At 39.7% G+C, this 17,320-nt stretch overlaps 1 protein-coding gene across 2 annotated transcripts in view; it reads right to left on the bottom strand.

The window, feature by feature from the left end:
- Positions 1 to 17,320, bottom strand: part of USP42 (ubiquitin specific peptidase 42) — a 521,578-nt gene that overhangs the window by 292,533 nt on the left and 211,725 nt on the right. For both annotated transcript variants that reach the window (XM_085629020.1, XM_085629022.1), the window contains exon 8: positions 15,401 to 15,483. In XM_085629020.1, the coding sequence (XP_085485146.1) occupies positions 15,401 to 15,483 (83 nt within the window). The remainder of the gene's footprint in view (positions 1 to 15,400; positions 15,484 to 17,320) is intronic.

The raw sequence follows: 17,320 nt of genomic DNA, 5'->3' as shown, positions 1-17,320 counted from the left end.
GGGCGTTAAGAGAAGTAGGAATAACGCATATGCGCGACGTATACTCCGAGGGCAAATGCGCGCTAGATACTGAATTAGAGTTTATCAGCAATCCCAAGCTGCTATTCATTTACACTACACATCGCCTAAAGCGCACCTTAAAAAATCATTACCCGGGGTTCCCGGCCGAATCACAGACCCTCCTCTCTCTGCAGTTGTTGCTGGTAACTCCCACAAAGAAGAAATTGATCACAAAACTGTATAAATCGATACAGGAGGAAGTACTAAGGGGGGTGGAGCGGGGTCTGGAGCGTTGGAATTCCGCGTTAGAAACACCTCTAACAGTGAAAGACTGGGAACAAATATGCAGTCTGACGGGGACACTCTCGCCCAACGGCAATTTAAGAATCATACATCTGAAATTTATACACCAGGTCTACCATACTCCTCTTAAATTGTATAAAATGGGACTTCGAGATTCAGCGCAATGTAGGAGGTGTGGGCACGGCGACGCAGATTTCTGCCATCATGCGTGGGATTGTGCAGCAGTGTACACATACTGGAAAGAGATACTCAGTCATATACATAATATGACAGGCGTTGAGATTCAGTGCACGCCGACGGCGTGCTTGCTTTGCTACGTCCCACAGCTGAAGGGGGCGTTAGGCAGGTTTGTGCGTGTCGCTCTTTTGTTAGCCAAAAGGCGAGTTGCTATGACTTGGGAGGGCCGCCTCAGTCCTCGGATAGCAGACTGGATTAAAGATTTAATATATTGTAGGGAAACTCTTGCAACCTACACGGAGGAACTGCCTGCTACATCTAGGCCTAAGGATATTTGGGACCCGCTTAGGCAATACTTGCAGGCGTATACCACTGCTGATGTTACCCTGTCTTAAAATAACCATTATAGGCTTCTCTGTTTACGGTGCTTGTAAAAATTTGTTTGCACGACAATGATTTGACTGTCGATGGTAGGTTGGATGTGTACTATGAAGCACTTGCATTGGGCCTGCATCTAACACCTGGGATCGCTTTATTTTCTGTTGATTTATGCACCCTGCGAGGCGAAAATGTGTGCTGTTTTCATTGACTTCTGTTGAAATTCAATAAGAAAAAATAAAAAAAAAAACAAGGTATGAGCCCCTTGAAGAAATTATACTCAAGCCCACTAAGTATGGTACGATACTGAATTAAAAGATTTCCACTCTGTTAATATAATTTTAACAGCAATTGATACAAGCCCTTCTAGCAATTGCATATCCATATCATCAAGCGGTAACAGGGTAAGTGCAGCCCATGGGCCTAATAAGATTAAAGCTATTGAGAGCTCAAAATTAATACCAAAAATTAGCAGTAAGTGTTTGTGGACCAATTCCCAAAAAGGTTGCAATATCGAGCATTCAAAAAACATATGTTGATGGGTTCCAGCAACTAGTTTGCAACTCCAACAAAGATCGTTATTTTTAAGTTTTGGTTTATGTAGACGAACCGGGGACCAGTGTAGGAGATTCAGAGTAAAAAAATGTGATTGAATAAGAGAAGGAGCAATCTTATTCCTTAGCGAAAACTTCCCGATGAGCTGCCAGGTTTCCTGTGAGATATGTTTAAAAGTATCATGTTCAAAATGGAATAGCCATTTCTCCAGTGTAACAGTAGACTGTAAGGGCGACGTAGCAGATAAAAACTTATAAATCATGGAGGCAATATGACCTGATCTGTACCACATAGAGAGAAGAGAAACAGTAGTTGACTCAGGATAAAAAGGTATTTTAGATAAAGCTACCTTCAGTTCCAGAAAGGAATAAAAATCCATATTACTGAGATTATAGTCTTTAGCTAAAGAGGAAAAAGGAATCGGGTCTTGCTTAGAATCATAAAGGTCGGGGGCGTGGCTTGGTGCCCGCGGAGAATGGCGGGATCCAGGTGAGGCGCTCCGACGAGGCCGGAGGTTCCCACGTTCCACCATCGCCGCCCGCGATGCAAGGATAACGCGGCTCTTCAACAAGTGAGTTTATCTGGCAGTGCTGAGGTTCCGCGTCCGCCATTTTAGATTCTATGCAAGCGGCAGCATTCTCTAGCAACACGGAGATGTCGGCTTTGACGCCATGGACTTTTCCAACATAACTTCTCCTGCTAACTTTATCAAGACTCGCTCTAATGCGCGTTTCTTGGTTTTTCTTTAATTTTTTCTGCCAATTGAAGGTTATTTGAGGTTTTAATCCCTCCATTTTCTCCTGACCAGTGAAAAACCCAGTCAGCCATTTTGTGCATCCATCCTATATCTACTGTGTATTTCACTTCTTCATATTATGAAGCTGGTTACTTTTATGACTCCTGGATGGCAGTTACAGCCTCAGTTACCATTGTCTTTATAGCAATGACTTCTTTTTTCCTATATTACACCATGCACCGCTATAATTGTGAATTTGTTTACCTCTCTTGAAGTTCAATGGACACAAAAATCTGCCCTTTTTTTAACCGTTTTTTTTATCCACTCTGTTTGAACTTCACATAGTTCTATCCTCCGACTTGTAGATTGCCTCAGGGTCATAAATGTTGTACCTTTCTTGCGACTGCAAGCTGCGTTGCTGGCTCTATGGGCAGAACGAAAGGAGTTTTCACCACGAAGTCGCAACCCAAACATATTTTGGTCAAAAATTCCACAATTTTTACTGCTTACTCCAAATTGGAAGACTCTCTGCTGGCCACGTCGTGCGCTCCAGTTGCAGATACAGATCCTACATCGACGTCATCTGCCAAGTCTATTACTAAACGCCTAAAGCAGAATCCCCCTTTCCCTCCTAAGACAGTCTTACCAGTATCCATGGAGATGTTGCTCGATGAAATAAGGGCTCTCAGGCCCTTTATGGAAGAAACTAATTCTAAACTACAGGTCCTCATGGACAATTGGTCCCAACTTGACAGTAGAGTTACTGCAGTTGAGCAAAATATGTCCTCATTTAGAGATACTAACGCAAACGTCTCCCAGCTTCAGTCTCAGGTTTCGACACTTCAGAAGCAGGTTGAGGACCTTGAAAATCGTAACAGGAGGAATAATCTACGAATTTATGGTCTGGCGGAGGGAGTTGAGGGATCAGATCCTCTTACCTTTTTTAAGTATTTTCTTCCCAAAGTATTACACATGGCAGAGAGCACAACGCTTAACATTCAAAGGGCACACAGACTTGGTCATCCCTCTTCTAATACCTCACCTTCACAGAGACCACGAGGTGTTATCATCTACTTTCTGGAATACACAGACTTGTTATTGGTGTTATCTGCAGTGAAATCCTCTCAACGGATCACTTGGTCTGGTTCAACTTTATTTTTTGTTCAGGACTATGCTAAAGCTACTGCTAATCGACGCAAAGCATTTCTTAATTTGATACCAGCTCTTGGAGCAATGGGTGCCCGCTATGGTCTCTTTCATCCCTGCTTATTCAAGGTTACTTACAATAATAGAACAACTAAGTATGAAGATCCAGCAAGGTTACAAAGCTTCATAAACTCTTGCACCCCAAATGTCATGGACACCCTGCAACCTTCTGCTTCGAGTAATACTTGACTTCCTGGACATCCTGGAATTCCTCAATGCCTAACACTTTATGGTTGGGTTTCCTGATTATAAGGAGTGTTTCTCACTTTTATTAGGATACGTTTAGTGTTTTTCTTTTGACTCAGATTTTGTAACTTTGTAGCATTGTTTTATTCTTGCTGTTCTCTGCTTAATGTTCTCTTGTTAGTATTACATTTTTGACCTCTTTCTTTCTTCATTACTTGATGTCCTATGTTACCACGTTTTACATATAATCGATTATCCATATCAGTTTGTTAGGTTAATCTTATTTATATTATTTGCTTCCAGATTTATGTACCTGATTATGCGTTATTTTTTTGGCTACTTTCTAATTTTATTATATATTTATTTCTTCGCCTTCTACAGTAATGTCTATTTTTTGGCGTGGTGTCTCCCTGGCCTGGTTGGTCTTCCCTGGATGGTTCGTCTGCTCCATGTGGTTCCACCTACCCCCGCATCCCTGTTTCATTTTTGTAGGTATTTTGTGTGTGTTTTCTGTTTTGTCTTTGGTTTTACACCTCTTTTTTTCCTCTTCTCTAGGTGTCTTTAATAGTTATATCTTTCTTCGTTTCTAAATTGTTTTCCTCACTTCACATACCTCTAACTATTTTTCTTCTGTACCTTTTCTGTTATGCAGGCATCTTGTCTCTTTTTCATAGCTTCATCTTACCTGAACTTTTTCTCTGGGACCACTCTAATACCATTTCTTTTCTCCTCTGGTTCTGGCTTACTTTACATATGTACCTTTTTCTTCTTGCTTCTCATTCTTTTTTCTTACGCCTCATTATATTGGACTGTCAAAACTTCCTGTTATTTATGCTTTTCTTTAATTTCATATGCCATTGAAATTAATTTCATGGAACATTAGGGGATTGAATTCTCCTATAAAGAGACAGAGGGTTTTAACTCACTTGGCCAGGCTTGATGCATATATAGTCTTTTTGCAAGAGACACATCTCACGGAAATTGAATCTTTGAAATTAAAAAGAGGTTGGGTGGGAAGGTGTATTTTTCTCAGGGCGACAGTAAACGGAATGGAGTAGGGATTTTATGTCGTAAATCTCTTCCAATCACATTTATTTCACAAGAATCAGATACAGAGGGCAGATGAATTAATGTTAAGTTATCATTAAGAGGTGTTCCAGTTTCTTTTCTTAATGTCTATGCCCCCACTGGAGGTGATGCCTCATTTTGGCCTACATTAGCTAAACTTCTTTCTAGTTGCATGGAAGATAATTTCATACTAGCTGGAGATTGTAATCAGGTGCTTGATCCTTTAATTGATAGGAATTCCAAGGTGTCTTTTGCTCCGAATAAATCGCATAAATCTTTTATACGCACCATCGCCCAATTTAAACTTTTGGACGCGTGGCGCTTATACAACCCAACTACTACAGAATATACATTTTTTTCCCCTACGCACCAAACCCAATCTAGAATTGATTGTGTATTTGTTTCCCACAAAATTTTGCAATCCCTTACACATGCTGAAATTGGCCCAATTCTATTATCATACCATGCACCAGTATCAATTGGATTTGATTTCTTACCCAAAGTCAATGCCCCTAGGCGATGGCGTTTTAACAACGCACTTCTTTTAGACTCGCAATTTACTCCTTTTTTAATGATTACTTAACATGAATCTTACGGACTCCTTACCAATCTCGACGATTTGGGATGCTTTCAAAGCTACAGCAAGAGATATTATCATTAATTTTGTTGCAAACAAGCGTAAAATTGCACGCCGTAACATCAATGCTCTCCTCCAAGACATTAAGAAACTGGAACACGCATATTATGTCTCTAATTCAAAAGAATGTTTAACGGCTCATATAAATGCTAAATTATCCTTCAACAAGAAATCAACAGAAGATGCTTCACTTTATTTGTTAAAATCTAGTGCAAAGCTTTATGGTGGTAAAAATAAAGCAGGGAAAATACTAGCAAATTACCTAAAAATTAAACATAACAAATTGAACATTGAATCTGTTTATGATGAACAAAATGTCTTAAATCTTAAAGATGCTGACATTTTAAATGAGTTCTCCCTCTTTTATAAGTCGTTATATGCATCGGAAACTCATCCTTCTGACCACACTCTATCACAGTTTTTTTCAACTATTCAAAAATCTCCACAAGATCAGCTAAACCTTTCTCCCCTAGAAGCGGACCTTACTCAACAAGAGCTTTTAAAAGCTCTTCATACTCTGAAAAAAGACAAAGCACCTGGTCCAGATGGATTCACTGTTGAATTTTATCTTCATTTCTCTAATCTTTTAATACCCAAATTGCATTCCCTGATACATTTTTTCCATTCTTCAAACAATTCGTCCGGCTCCTTTTTGGATGCACAGATCTGCCTTATTCCCAAGAGGGTAAAGATTCCAAACACTGTACAAATTATAGGCCCATTTCCCTGGTTAACATTGATTACAAGATTTTTTCTAAAACCTTGGCCATACGACTGGACTCATATTTACCGAAACTGTTAGGGGAAGAACAACCCGGATTTGTCAAAGGGAGGTTTATAACAGACAATACACGGCTTTTCTTTAACGTCCTTTCCAAATCTTCTCATTTTAATCACTCTTTGGCAGCAATTGCGCTGGATGCCGAAAAGGCTTTTGATCGAGTTGAATGGAAGTGCTTATTTTATACCCTTAAATGGTTTGGTTTTGCCCCTAATATTTTTAACTTAGTTTTTCCTATTTATTCTAATCCCCGAGCCGCTATATGCGTCAAATGTTTGATTTCTCAATTTTTCAATTTAGGCAGAGGGGTACGCCAAGGATGCCCTCTTTCTCCCTTTTTGTTTAACTTGGCACTGGAACCGTTTTTATCCAGAATACGTCAAAACCCAAGCATATATGGATTTCAGACGCCAAATGCATATATAAAACTAGCAGCCTATGCTGATGATATCTTATTTTCCCTGTCAAATCCAACCGATTCGGTTCCGGCTTTTTTAACAGAAGTTAAATCTTACTCTCTCATCTCTGAGTACAAATTAAATAATGACAAATGTGAAATTCTACCCTTGACGAAATACACTTTTAGTTCGGATTTTATTACCTCTAAATTCTCTTGGAGTCCGAACCATATTAAATATATAGGTTTCTATTTTACACCTTCAATTTCTGGTACAAAGTTATTATGTATGAATAAATGCATTCAAAAACTCTCAGAACTAACCTCTAAATGGCATCCCTCTATTTATCATGGTGGGGCCGCCTGGATACCATAAAAATTATGTTGACTCCCATAGTTTTATATCCCATTTCTAATATACCAGTTCCCATATCCGCCAAAATATTTAAGAAAATTAACTCTATTTTATCCTCCTTTTTATGGCACAATAAGAAGCCTTGAATGTCTCTACTAAAGTTAATAAGGCCTAAAACAGAAGGAGGAGTGAATTTCCCAGACTTCTGAACTTATCAGAAAGCTTTTTATCTCCCTTCCCATTTCAAGAATACCTATCCTTCTCACGTAAACCACAATCCGTTTCCACTCCAATAATAAAGCATACCTCCAAACTCCTTGACTTGCCTTCTACTCGCACTTACGTTACCTTGGATTCCTTCCTTGACTCAACAATCTGGCACAATAAACACCTGACGATATGAACTAAACCCTTTTATCGGAAAACCTGGTGGAACAGAGGCTTAATTTGGGTTCATCAACTATTCTTGGACTCAAATTTTCTGCCTTTCAATACTCTTAGCCATTTATTTAACTTACCAGCTTTCTTTATACATAAATACAATTTGCTGAAAAAAACAGTGCTGGAAACACTTGATCAGCTTCAAGTGACATGGATTCTTCTACTTTCCCACAGTCCTCGCCCAATCTCCACACATTATTAAAAACGACACCTAGAGCATCCACTATTTACAGATATGTGCACGATATCAACTTGTTCAGACAGAAAACTAAAACAGAACAGTTATGGGAATGTGACTTCAATACATGCAGGCCGTTATCTACTTGGAAGGGCATCTGGACTAAGATCCGCAAATCTTCTAGAGCAGCAAACATCACACAAACCTTATTTTTTGTTTACAACAAGCTTCCACTAACACCAGCTACCTTGAGTAAAAGATTCCCCGACACATTAGGTTTATGTTGGACTTGCTCGTCTCCTGCTGCTGACTTATTCCATATGCTTTTTTCATGTCCGCATGGCCACACTTTTTGGAAACAAGTATGGTCTCAAGTCAACCTAATTTTTAACACTAAATTTCCTCTTTTTTTCCAACATTTTCTTGGGTAGTCTTTCCCCTATATGGGACAATGTTAAACTTAATGTTAAAATCATTGACTTATTGTTAGCAATTGCTTTTCAGCAAATAACCACTAACTGGAAGGACTCCACAAAAAATTTCTTACAAGGCCTGGTGGTATAATGTTTGTCATAATCATAGATTGGACACTGCATTTGTTTATCCTATTAATTTAGCAACAAAACGCCTGGATCTTTGGTCACCTGTTACAACATATATTGATGTTTGTGCCAAGCATAGCTTTACGTAAAAACCTTCTCAACAGGAAGTTCTTAAACCACCTTGATTCTCCTAATGGTTCTGTTAATATCTTTTTTCTCCCAATGGTCTCCTGTCCACTTGCCCTGTTTTATCTTTTTTTTTAATTGCTATTTAAAGTCCAAAGTAAATATTTTCATTGTGTTAATTTAAATTTACGATTGTATGTTATATTCAGACACCTTAATTTCTCTCAATAAACTTCTTTTTGAACTTAAAAAAAAAAAAGAATCATAAAGGTCTTACGTAATACCCTTCCTCGCCCAGGAAAACATCGTACCAGAGTCAATATCAGTCACAATTTTAGGATTATGCCATAGAGAGGAACACCTGGATTTATGAATTGGTTTAGAAACCTTTTTGTCTATGCATTTTAATGCATTGATTGTATCTGAGATAATGCTACTTGAGAACGGAAGGGTCAAAGTAGATGCCATCATAAAAGTAGAAGTGGGAAGAGGAGAGCACAACTCTCGTTCAATAAAGATCCAAGGAGTGGTGTGGTTGGAATCCGGTGCAAACCAGAGAGCTCCTTGGGATGCTATAAAGGCAGTTTGATACAAGTTCCAGTCCGGAATATTGCATCCCCCCAGAGCATAGGGTTTTCTAAGATGTTTATATGCTATTCTAGCCCGTTTATCACTCCATAAAATTTTTGAAGTAAGAACCTCAATCTCATGGAAAAAGGATGAGGATAGCTTCATAGGCAGCGTAGATGAAACAAAATTAACAATGGGAGTAATCATCATCTTTAAGGTTTGAAAGCGTCCCCACCAGGAAATGTATTTAGGCGACCAAACGTTCAGTAGGTCTTTAACCTTGGCTATGATAAGAGATTCATTATATGAAATAGTATCTGAAATTCTTTACAGAACAAAATCCCTAGATACTTAATACGCGTCGATTGCCATTTAAACCCTACATTCCCCATGTGAGAAGGGAAGCATAACACGTTCAGGGGGAATATTTCAGTCTTATTCAGAGTATACCCTGAAACAAGAGAAAATTATTCAATAGTGTTGAAAATAGCAGGGATCGCCTTCACGATATCCTCAGAAAAAATAAGCACGTCATCTGCATAAGCGGCCGTTTTAATAGTCTGCGAACCAAATTGAAAACCTCTAATATCCTGATTGAGGTTAAGTAACCGAAGAAGTAGGTCTATAGACAGAAGAAAAAGAAGAGGAGACAATGGACAGCCTTGCCTAGTGCCCTGACAAAGATCAAAAAAAAGAAGTTGTAGCCCCATTGATCCTAATATTAGCTTAAGGTTGAGCATATAGGGACATTACCATATTAATAAATGAATCTCCAAGATTATGAGATTGAAGAACTGCTTGTAGGAAAGGCCAAGAGACTTTATCAAAAGCCTTCTAAGCGTCGAGGGCAATCGCTGCTGAAGGAAGGTTAGAAAGTTTCACTTTTTCCAGAATATGACAAAAAGTTATAATATTATCTCTAGCCAACCCTCCTTTAACAAATCCAGTCTGGGAGGAGTGGATAATAGTCTTATATTAAACTTGCTAAACGCTTGGTGGGCCATAGCCCTAGTCGGGCTATGGCCCTCCAAGCGTTTAGCAAGAATTTTGGCAAAAATCTTAGCTTCCATATTTAGAAGGGAATTTGGGCGGAAATTTTTAGGGTCCGAATGATTCTTTCCTTCCTTAGGAATTACAACAATAGTGGCCTCCGCAGCTGAGCCAGAGACCTTACCAGACGAGACAAATTTGTCAAAAACATCTTTGAGATAATTTAAAAAAGAAGATAGAAAAGTCTTATAGAAGGCAATAGGGAACCCGGAGCAGGTACGCGAAGAAGTCTTTATTAAAGGTTTGCCCTGACACCACTAGGTGTCTAACAATCAAAGCAGTAATCCTCCAACTGCCCTTCAACGACCACCCTCGCCCAAGGTTCCACTGTAGAACGGAGGAACGTCATAGTACCCCGGGCGAGGGCACGCAGCGAAGGGCAGCGCGAGGCAAGTCACGAGGACAACAAGGAATAAACACAACACGTCTCCTCATTTACAGAATATTTTGAAATATGCAAGGAGGGGCTGGGGAAAGGAAGGAAAGAGAAAGAGAGGAAAAAAACAAGGCAATGATATGCAAAATGTAATGACAGTTTGGGCACAGGATATGCCACAAGTGCTAGAGGGAAGAAAAACAGGTAATCACATACAAAATCTTGTAACTTTTTTGGTAGAATTATTTCTCTGCCATGTCTACTAGTGGTAGGTTCCTTGAAAGTGGTTGCACCAACATGGAAACCATGAGGGGGGGAACCATCTCGTGTCATGTCTGAAGTTCCACCTTGAGGAGTGTCATCAGCACTACAAGTGATGGAATCATGTGGAATGCTAACAATAGTTTCCCCAGCGGAACTATCAGTAGTGAGGTCATCCTTGGGAATAGCATTAGGGTCACTGAGTCTGGTGAAATTCTCCTCCAAGTTAGGGCTACCACTGGTGCCCTCCTAAGGATCGCTCGATGGAGGAACTTCACTTCTTTCAGGGTAGCATCCCTGGTGGATGTCATCATCAAGAATCCAATCGTATCTAGAGGAGGTGTAGATACTTCTCCTCTCTTGATCAGAGTGCTGCGGAGGCAAGATAACATCTCCTCGGCACAATGATAAAGACGAAAAGTGCCATACCTTTCCATCACTTAAAAGCGCGGAATTGCAAAAGATTTTCAGGACCATAAGGGATTGTGAGTAACGGCTAAGTCCTGTTTTAACAAAGCCACTACTTTTGACTCTAACCCACTCGCCTATGTGAATGTTGACATGTTTTCAGGCGTGTTTGGAGTTATAATAATTTTTACGCATTTGTTGAGCGTGTGAAATTTTGTTGTTGTGTTGACTGTTTCCATGGACCAGTCAACTTTCTTAGGAGTTGACCACCCAATAGTGTCTTTGGTGATAGGTGTTCTGCCGCTCAATAACACAAATGGACTAGAGCCAGTTGACTTACAGGGTGTTACACGGAAAGCCCACAAGTTGTGAATCGAATCCTTCCTCCAAGAGAGGTTGTTATGATTAGCAAGTTGCACAATTCCTTTCACAACGCGATTAAATCTTTCCACTGCACCATTACCAGCTGGGTGGTACAGGGAGGTAGTTTTGTGAGAAATGCCATTGTCATTGATACATTTTTTTAAAGTATCAGAAATGAATTGTGGACCGTTGTCGATTACAATACATTTGGGCAATCCTTCCCTTAAGAATACATTTTTTAAGAACTTGATGATGGCTTTAGCATCAGCACTGTGTACAATTTCCACTTCCGGCCATTTGGAGAAATGGTCCACCAGGACGATGAGAGAAACTTGCTCACCATTTTCCCAAATGGGACCAAAAATGTCAATACCCAATCTAGTCCATGGCATGCATGGATTTGATAGTGGTTGAAGTGGTGGTCTTAAAGTGTGCTGTGGTTTGTCTGAGTTTTCACAAGCAAGGCAGTTCCTCACCCTCCTCTCTATTTCCAGGTCCAACCCCGGCCACCAGTATGAGTTTTTAACTCTGGTTTTTGTTTTTCCCGATACCAAAATGCCCTTCATGGCAAATGTCAAGCAGTTTGGATCGGAGTGAAGTGGGGGGTATAACTTTACCATTTCTGAGGATAAGACCACATTCTGACGATAATTTGTGCCTCAATTCCCAGAAAGTGCGCAAATGGTGGGGTAAGTCTTTTTTAATTGGCCAGCCCTCTACAACATACTTTCCAACCTGGCACAAACTGGTGTCTTTTTCTTGGGTTGATAACCAATCATACTGTGAAATACAAAATATTTCATCCAGAATGTTAGCTACACAGAAGGACTCAATGTCTACAATGGATTCACTGGCAAAAGGCAAGGGTAAACGACTTAAACAGTCCGCTACAACATTCTTGGACCTAGGAACATATTGTACATTGTAATTATAATCTAACATCCTTACTGAAATGCGTGAAAGGTGGGGAGAGGCACTCTGTAGACCTTTAGTGGTCAGGACTTTAACCAGGGGTTTATGGTCACTTCTCAGGGTAATGTTGAATCCCCATATGTACTGTCTAAAGTGCTCTAAACCCCATGCGCATGCCAAAGCCTGACGCTCTATAACGGAGTATCTCTCCTCTGTAGGTGTAATGGAGCATGAGGCAAAGGCAACAGTCTTTTCATTGCCTAAATTGTCAATCTGGCTCAAAACAGCTCCCAAACCCCTTCCGCTAGCATCAGTAGTAACAATAGAGTGTAGGGCGGGATTAAAACTTTGCAAAGGTAGGGCCTTGCAAATGTCGTCTTTTATGTTCCTAAAAGCTTTATCGCATTCCTCAGACCACAAGAATTTGCACCCCTGCTTCACAAGCTGTCTGAGAGGGAAGGTTTTAGAAGAGAAGTCCTGAACAAATTTTGCATAAAATTCAGATATCCCCAAAAACGCTTTCACTTCGTCTTTGTTTTTTGGGGAAGGAGCGTCTCTTATGTCTGATAACAATTCTCTTTTTGGTTTGATGCCCTCACCACAAATTTCATGTCCTAAATAGGTGACGCTGGTCTCAGCAAATTTACACTTTTGAATGTCAGTGGTGAGACCATAATTTTCCAAAGTCCTTAGAACTCTGTTTAGGTTGGCATCATGCTCCTCCCTGCTGACTCCCATGATCAGAATGTCAGCTTGAAAAATCAACAGGTTGGGCTCTTCTTTAAATAGTATATACATAAGTCGCTGAAACGAGGCCGCAGCCGAGGCCAGTCCGAAAGGAACCCTTTTAAACCTAAAACACCCAAAGGGTGTCACAAATGTAGTGAGGCTTCTGCTGTCAGGGTGTAATGCAACCTGATGGTATGCTGCGGTCAGATAGACAGTTGAAAACCATTTGTATAAGACAACATCTCGCTGATTCTAGGCAAGGGGTACTGGTCAATGAGGATATTTTTGTTAGGGTCCCGGAGGTCCACACATAAACGGAGTTTGCCGTTGGATTTTTTTGTGCAAACTAAGGTTGCGACCCATTCTGCAGACTCCACGGGTTCAATAATACCATTCCTTTGTAGTTTAATGACTTGAGACTTAACTTCCTCTCTGATAGAGAAAGGGATGTTTCTACATTTATGTATGCAAGGAACCGCATCTTTTTTGAGTTCGATTTTATGATGAAATTCCTTCAGCTTCCCTATTTTTTCAGAATATACACGTGGACATTTTTTTCCGATAGCTTTCTTATATTCATCCTCGTATGTCGGTCTTTGAACAGGAAGGGCAGTTCCCTGTAACCTAAAACATCAATGGTCTCTCCAGTAAATGTTTTGGGGGAAATGTCGGGAGTGGCAAGCTTGTGGCCCAAAACTGGTATGAACTTTTCTTCCCAGACACTTTTGTTAATCGTATAGGGTGACCCTGAATCAGCTACAATTATAATTTCCACCCCACCAATATTTTGATCACAGATAGATTTTTTACTCTTGCCCTTCACGTTAAGAACGTCATCATCAACAAGGAGCACAAAAAGGTTCATGTCTTCATCATCAGAGGAGTCTGACAAATCATATTCATCAGGTACAACCACTAGAGCCCCTTCTTTGTTTGCTATGACACAGTTAACAAAATGGCCAATAATTCCACATTTAGTACATTTCTGTTTGAGTGCAGGGCAATTTTTGTTGTTCGCCAAATGGAATCTGCTACCGCATCTAAAACATTTTCTGTTCCCAGTTAACATGGCTTTAGAAGAAGACTCCTTCCTTGGGTTGGAATCATAAGAGGATGTTTTTGCGGTGTTTCTAGAGTGTTTCACCCTGGCTACAATGGTTTGTTCTTCTTCTATAGGTTTATGTTTGTCTTCAGAAAGGACGGCTTTAGCGCACCTACCCATTAGTTCTGTCCTCTTGACCATGTCAATGATTTCTTGGAGGGGAGCCTCACCCTTAGCCCACAGCTTTTCTTGGATTTCGCTATTGGCAGATCGCATTATTATCTGGTCGCGAATTAATTTGTCAAGAAGCTCACCAAATCTACAGGACAGTGCTAAGTTTTTAAGTGCAGAGACAAAGTCTTCAATGGATTCTTCTGGATTCTGTTTACGATGGAAGAATTTGTATCTGTGGACTGATACGCAAACAGTAGGTTTAAAGTAATTTGTATGATCCTCTAAGGCATGAGTATAAGCGTCGTTTTCCCCTTCAGCTCTGGGTTTTTTATTAATGCGGTTATAAATTTTCATAGTCTTAGCACCTAAACAGTGTAGCAAAATTTTCTTTTTCCTTTCTGGAGTTAGCTCTTAACCCTCCTCTTCAAAAGTGGAGATGTAATTTTCGAAGTACTCGCGCCAGTCTTCCCATTTAAGAGATGAATCACCTGGCGCAGGAATGAAGGGTTGAGGAGGTGAGAGGTTCCAAATGTTGCCTGAAGCCATGGAGAGAACGGGAAGGGGGAAAAGAAGAGAAAAAAAAAAACCAAGAGAGATAATAGAAGGAATATAGTATGTTAGTAGAGTAAGGAGGAAATTTGAAGATGGAGGAAAAGGAAATGTAAGAAATGTAAGTGGTAGAGAAGGAACTGGAGCAGGTGCCAAACAAGATAATATATAGGCTGAGAAACTACAACAAGTATTAGAAAGATGCACAAAGCAGTGTGTGCATCACTGAAGTGTACAGGCTGTAGTACTTATAGTGCAGGATGGCGAGGAATAAGTTGTAATTTTTGAAGAGAGAAAAAAAAAGTGCACTATATTGCAGAGTATTCATTTTTTCCGTTTGTAGAAGAGATGCACCCTATAATCGTGGAGGGAAGGTGTGCATGAACGTGGAAGTGCCACAAGATTCCTCACAAAACAAGATGAAAGGGAATTGCTAAGTTGGAAGTGTGCGCATAAGGTTACATTAGAAACGCACTGTATAATTCAAAGGAAGTGTGCGCATCACTGTTTATAATTGCCGCTGTATGAAAAACGTTTAACTTGAAAAGGAAAGGCTGCAATTGAAAAGCGTTCCAGTGACGTGAAGGACATTCTCAAAATGGCCGCTGAACTTTGAAGTTTTTTTACGCTTTCAAAGATATAACACATTTCCGTTTTTTTTTTCTTTTCTCTCCGAGGATTCCTTGGTTGAAATGGGGAAATATTCAGATAGCAAATTAATTTATAAATCTTAAAGTGCTAAAAAAAACAAGGCAACACATTTAAAATAAGGCACATTCTTATTGCACTGTAACCAAATATGTGACATTTCCTGTGCAGTTTCTAAATACTACTTAATAATATAACACTGAATTTGAAAAGTAAAACATGCATATTAAAGTTATGATTTTTAGATCTTACTTGCTACATTTATACGCATTTTCCCCATCAAGTTGTTCAGGCTTTACAAACTGCTCCAGAGCTTTGCTTACACTTTGAGCGGTCTGGAAAGAAATACATAAAATAATTACTAATTAAGTAATAGTAAGCATAATCTTTCTGCCTAGATACAAAATCACAGTTTTAAAATACAACACTCATTATGCATTAGCAGTCCCTTTCTCCTTTACATAAAAAATATTTTATTTGCTATATAGCAGTCCATTCTGGAACTTTCCAGACAGAATTAATAAAATCTTACAGTACAGAAAGCGTAACAACCTAGCCCTGTCGACCGCAAGTCCACACGCATCACCCCTTTGGTAATTCAAACCAGAGACACCATAAATGTTACTACCTAAAGGAACTGATAGTTCACAGCCAACTCCAAATTACCAGCTTACTAACATAGTGAACAGTAGACCCAGCAAAAGATCAGAAACCCCACTTTATAACTTTTAAAGTTAAGGGATTAATAGAGAAGTATCTTTCGGCACAGTGCTGTCGCAAACCTTGCTCATGATCTACAAACTTCCCTCAATTCTTTTTAAACCATTCATACAGGATGAAATGATTTTTCTCTTGAGATGGGCATAGATCCCATGAAATTAGACTATGGACTAAGATTAATGGAGCTCTTATGATCAACAACTTTATCCTCCTCTTAGAACTCGTCACCCCACTCATCTCCAAGTGTTCTAAAAAAGTGAGAACACCTAAAAAAGAGTTAGGAAAAGATATTGATGAAATTATATTTAATCAAGATTTTTTACGTCGAGTGGAGCATGTATACATGCTGTCCTCACAACCACACACACACCCACAGTATGAAGAAGGAACACCAAAAATAGAGAAGCCCAAAATGGTAACAGCGTAGACTTGTAGCACATTTCAAGTAAAAGTTTGGCCATGCTTGCTCTAAGAATGGCATTTATCTCCAGTTTGACGTTCACTAACCCTTCTCTGAAATAAAAAAGTCTCCAAGCAAATCACTGTCAAAAGTATAAACAATTTATAGTACACAAACTCAAATTTAGACTAGACAATGGTCAGACTTTTCAGGGTTAATTATATAAATTTGATACACTGTTGGTTGGAACACAGAGGAGGAATATCAACAAAATGCTAAAAAAAGGCAAAATAGCTGACTAAGAGGATAAAACTAGCGTCAAAATCGCTCTATTTGAATGCATAACAACAAGATTTGAATGGGAGGTATTACAATGAGGACATGTCCCCATTCCAGAAAAAGCAGTTAAGGGTCCTTAGAAAGGTTAAAGTCTGTTACCAAGCAGGAAGAGGAGGCTGAATTAGTAGAGCTATTGGGCAGAGGTGTGGGCATGGGGAAATCAAAGACAAAAATCACATTAAAAGTAAGCTCAAGAAGTGACTCTGGAGAATACCAATTCCAGTGATGTTTGACCCAGTTGCTTTAAGAGGAATACTGCAGCAGACACATGGAGCTCTGCTTGGGGATAGAGGTGCATATTATTAGGGGTACATAAAACTTATCACTTTAAAACCATCACAAGATAATTTGGGAAGAATTCTTCTGCAGTATCAGCTTAATAGTAACTACTCTTTAGGGCACCTGCTGGGTTGCATAAAGTTAGCATCATCACCTGAATAACAGGTTGTTCGACCTGTCAGCCCTTTGGGTGGTCCCTCCTCATCATTATTTATTTTGTCCCCCTTCTGCCTCAAACCCTGTTATAATTTTTTCCTTTTTGGGAACCACCAGACTTGTTAGTGTTGATGCAGGGTCAGGGAGCCATTTTCCCTACCCCTGGAACTTCTGTCTGAGGGCCTGAGACACAAAATGGTGGCCATCCATTGTCACCTGTGACATAACCAGAACCCACTGGAGGTTTCTAGAACCTTCTGTAACATTCTAGAATCCTG

Source organism: Triturus cristatus, chromosome 10 (genome assembly GCF_964204655.1).
Source record: "Triturus cristatus chromosome 10, aTriCri1.1, whole genome shotgun sequence".
Classification (NCBI taxonomy): domain Eukaryota; kingdom Metazoa; phylum Chordata; class Amphibia; order Caudata; family Salamandridae; genus Triturus; species Triturus cristatus.
Note: the sequence above shows the minus strand (reverse complement) of the source record. Positions and strands in the feature narration are given on the sequence as shown.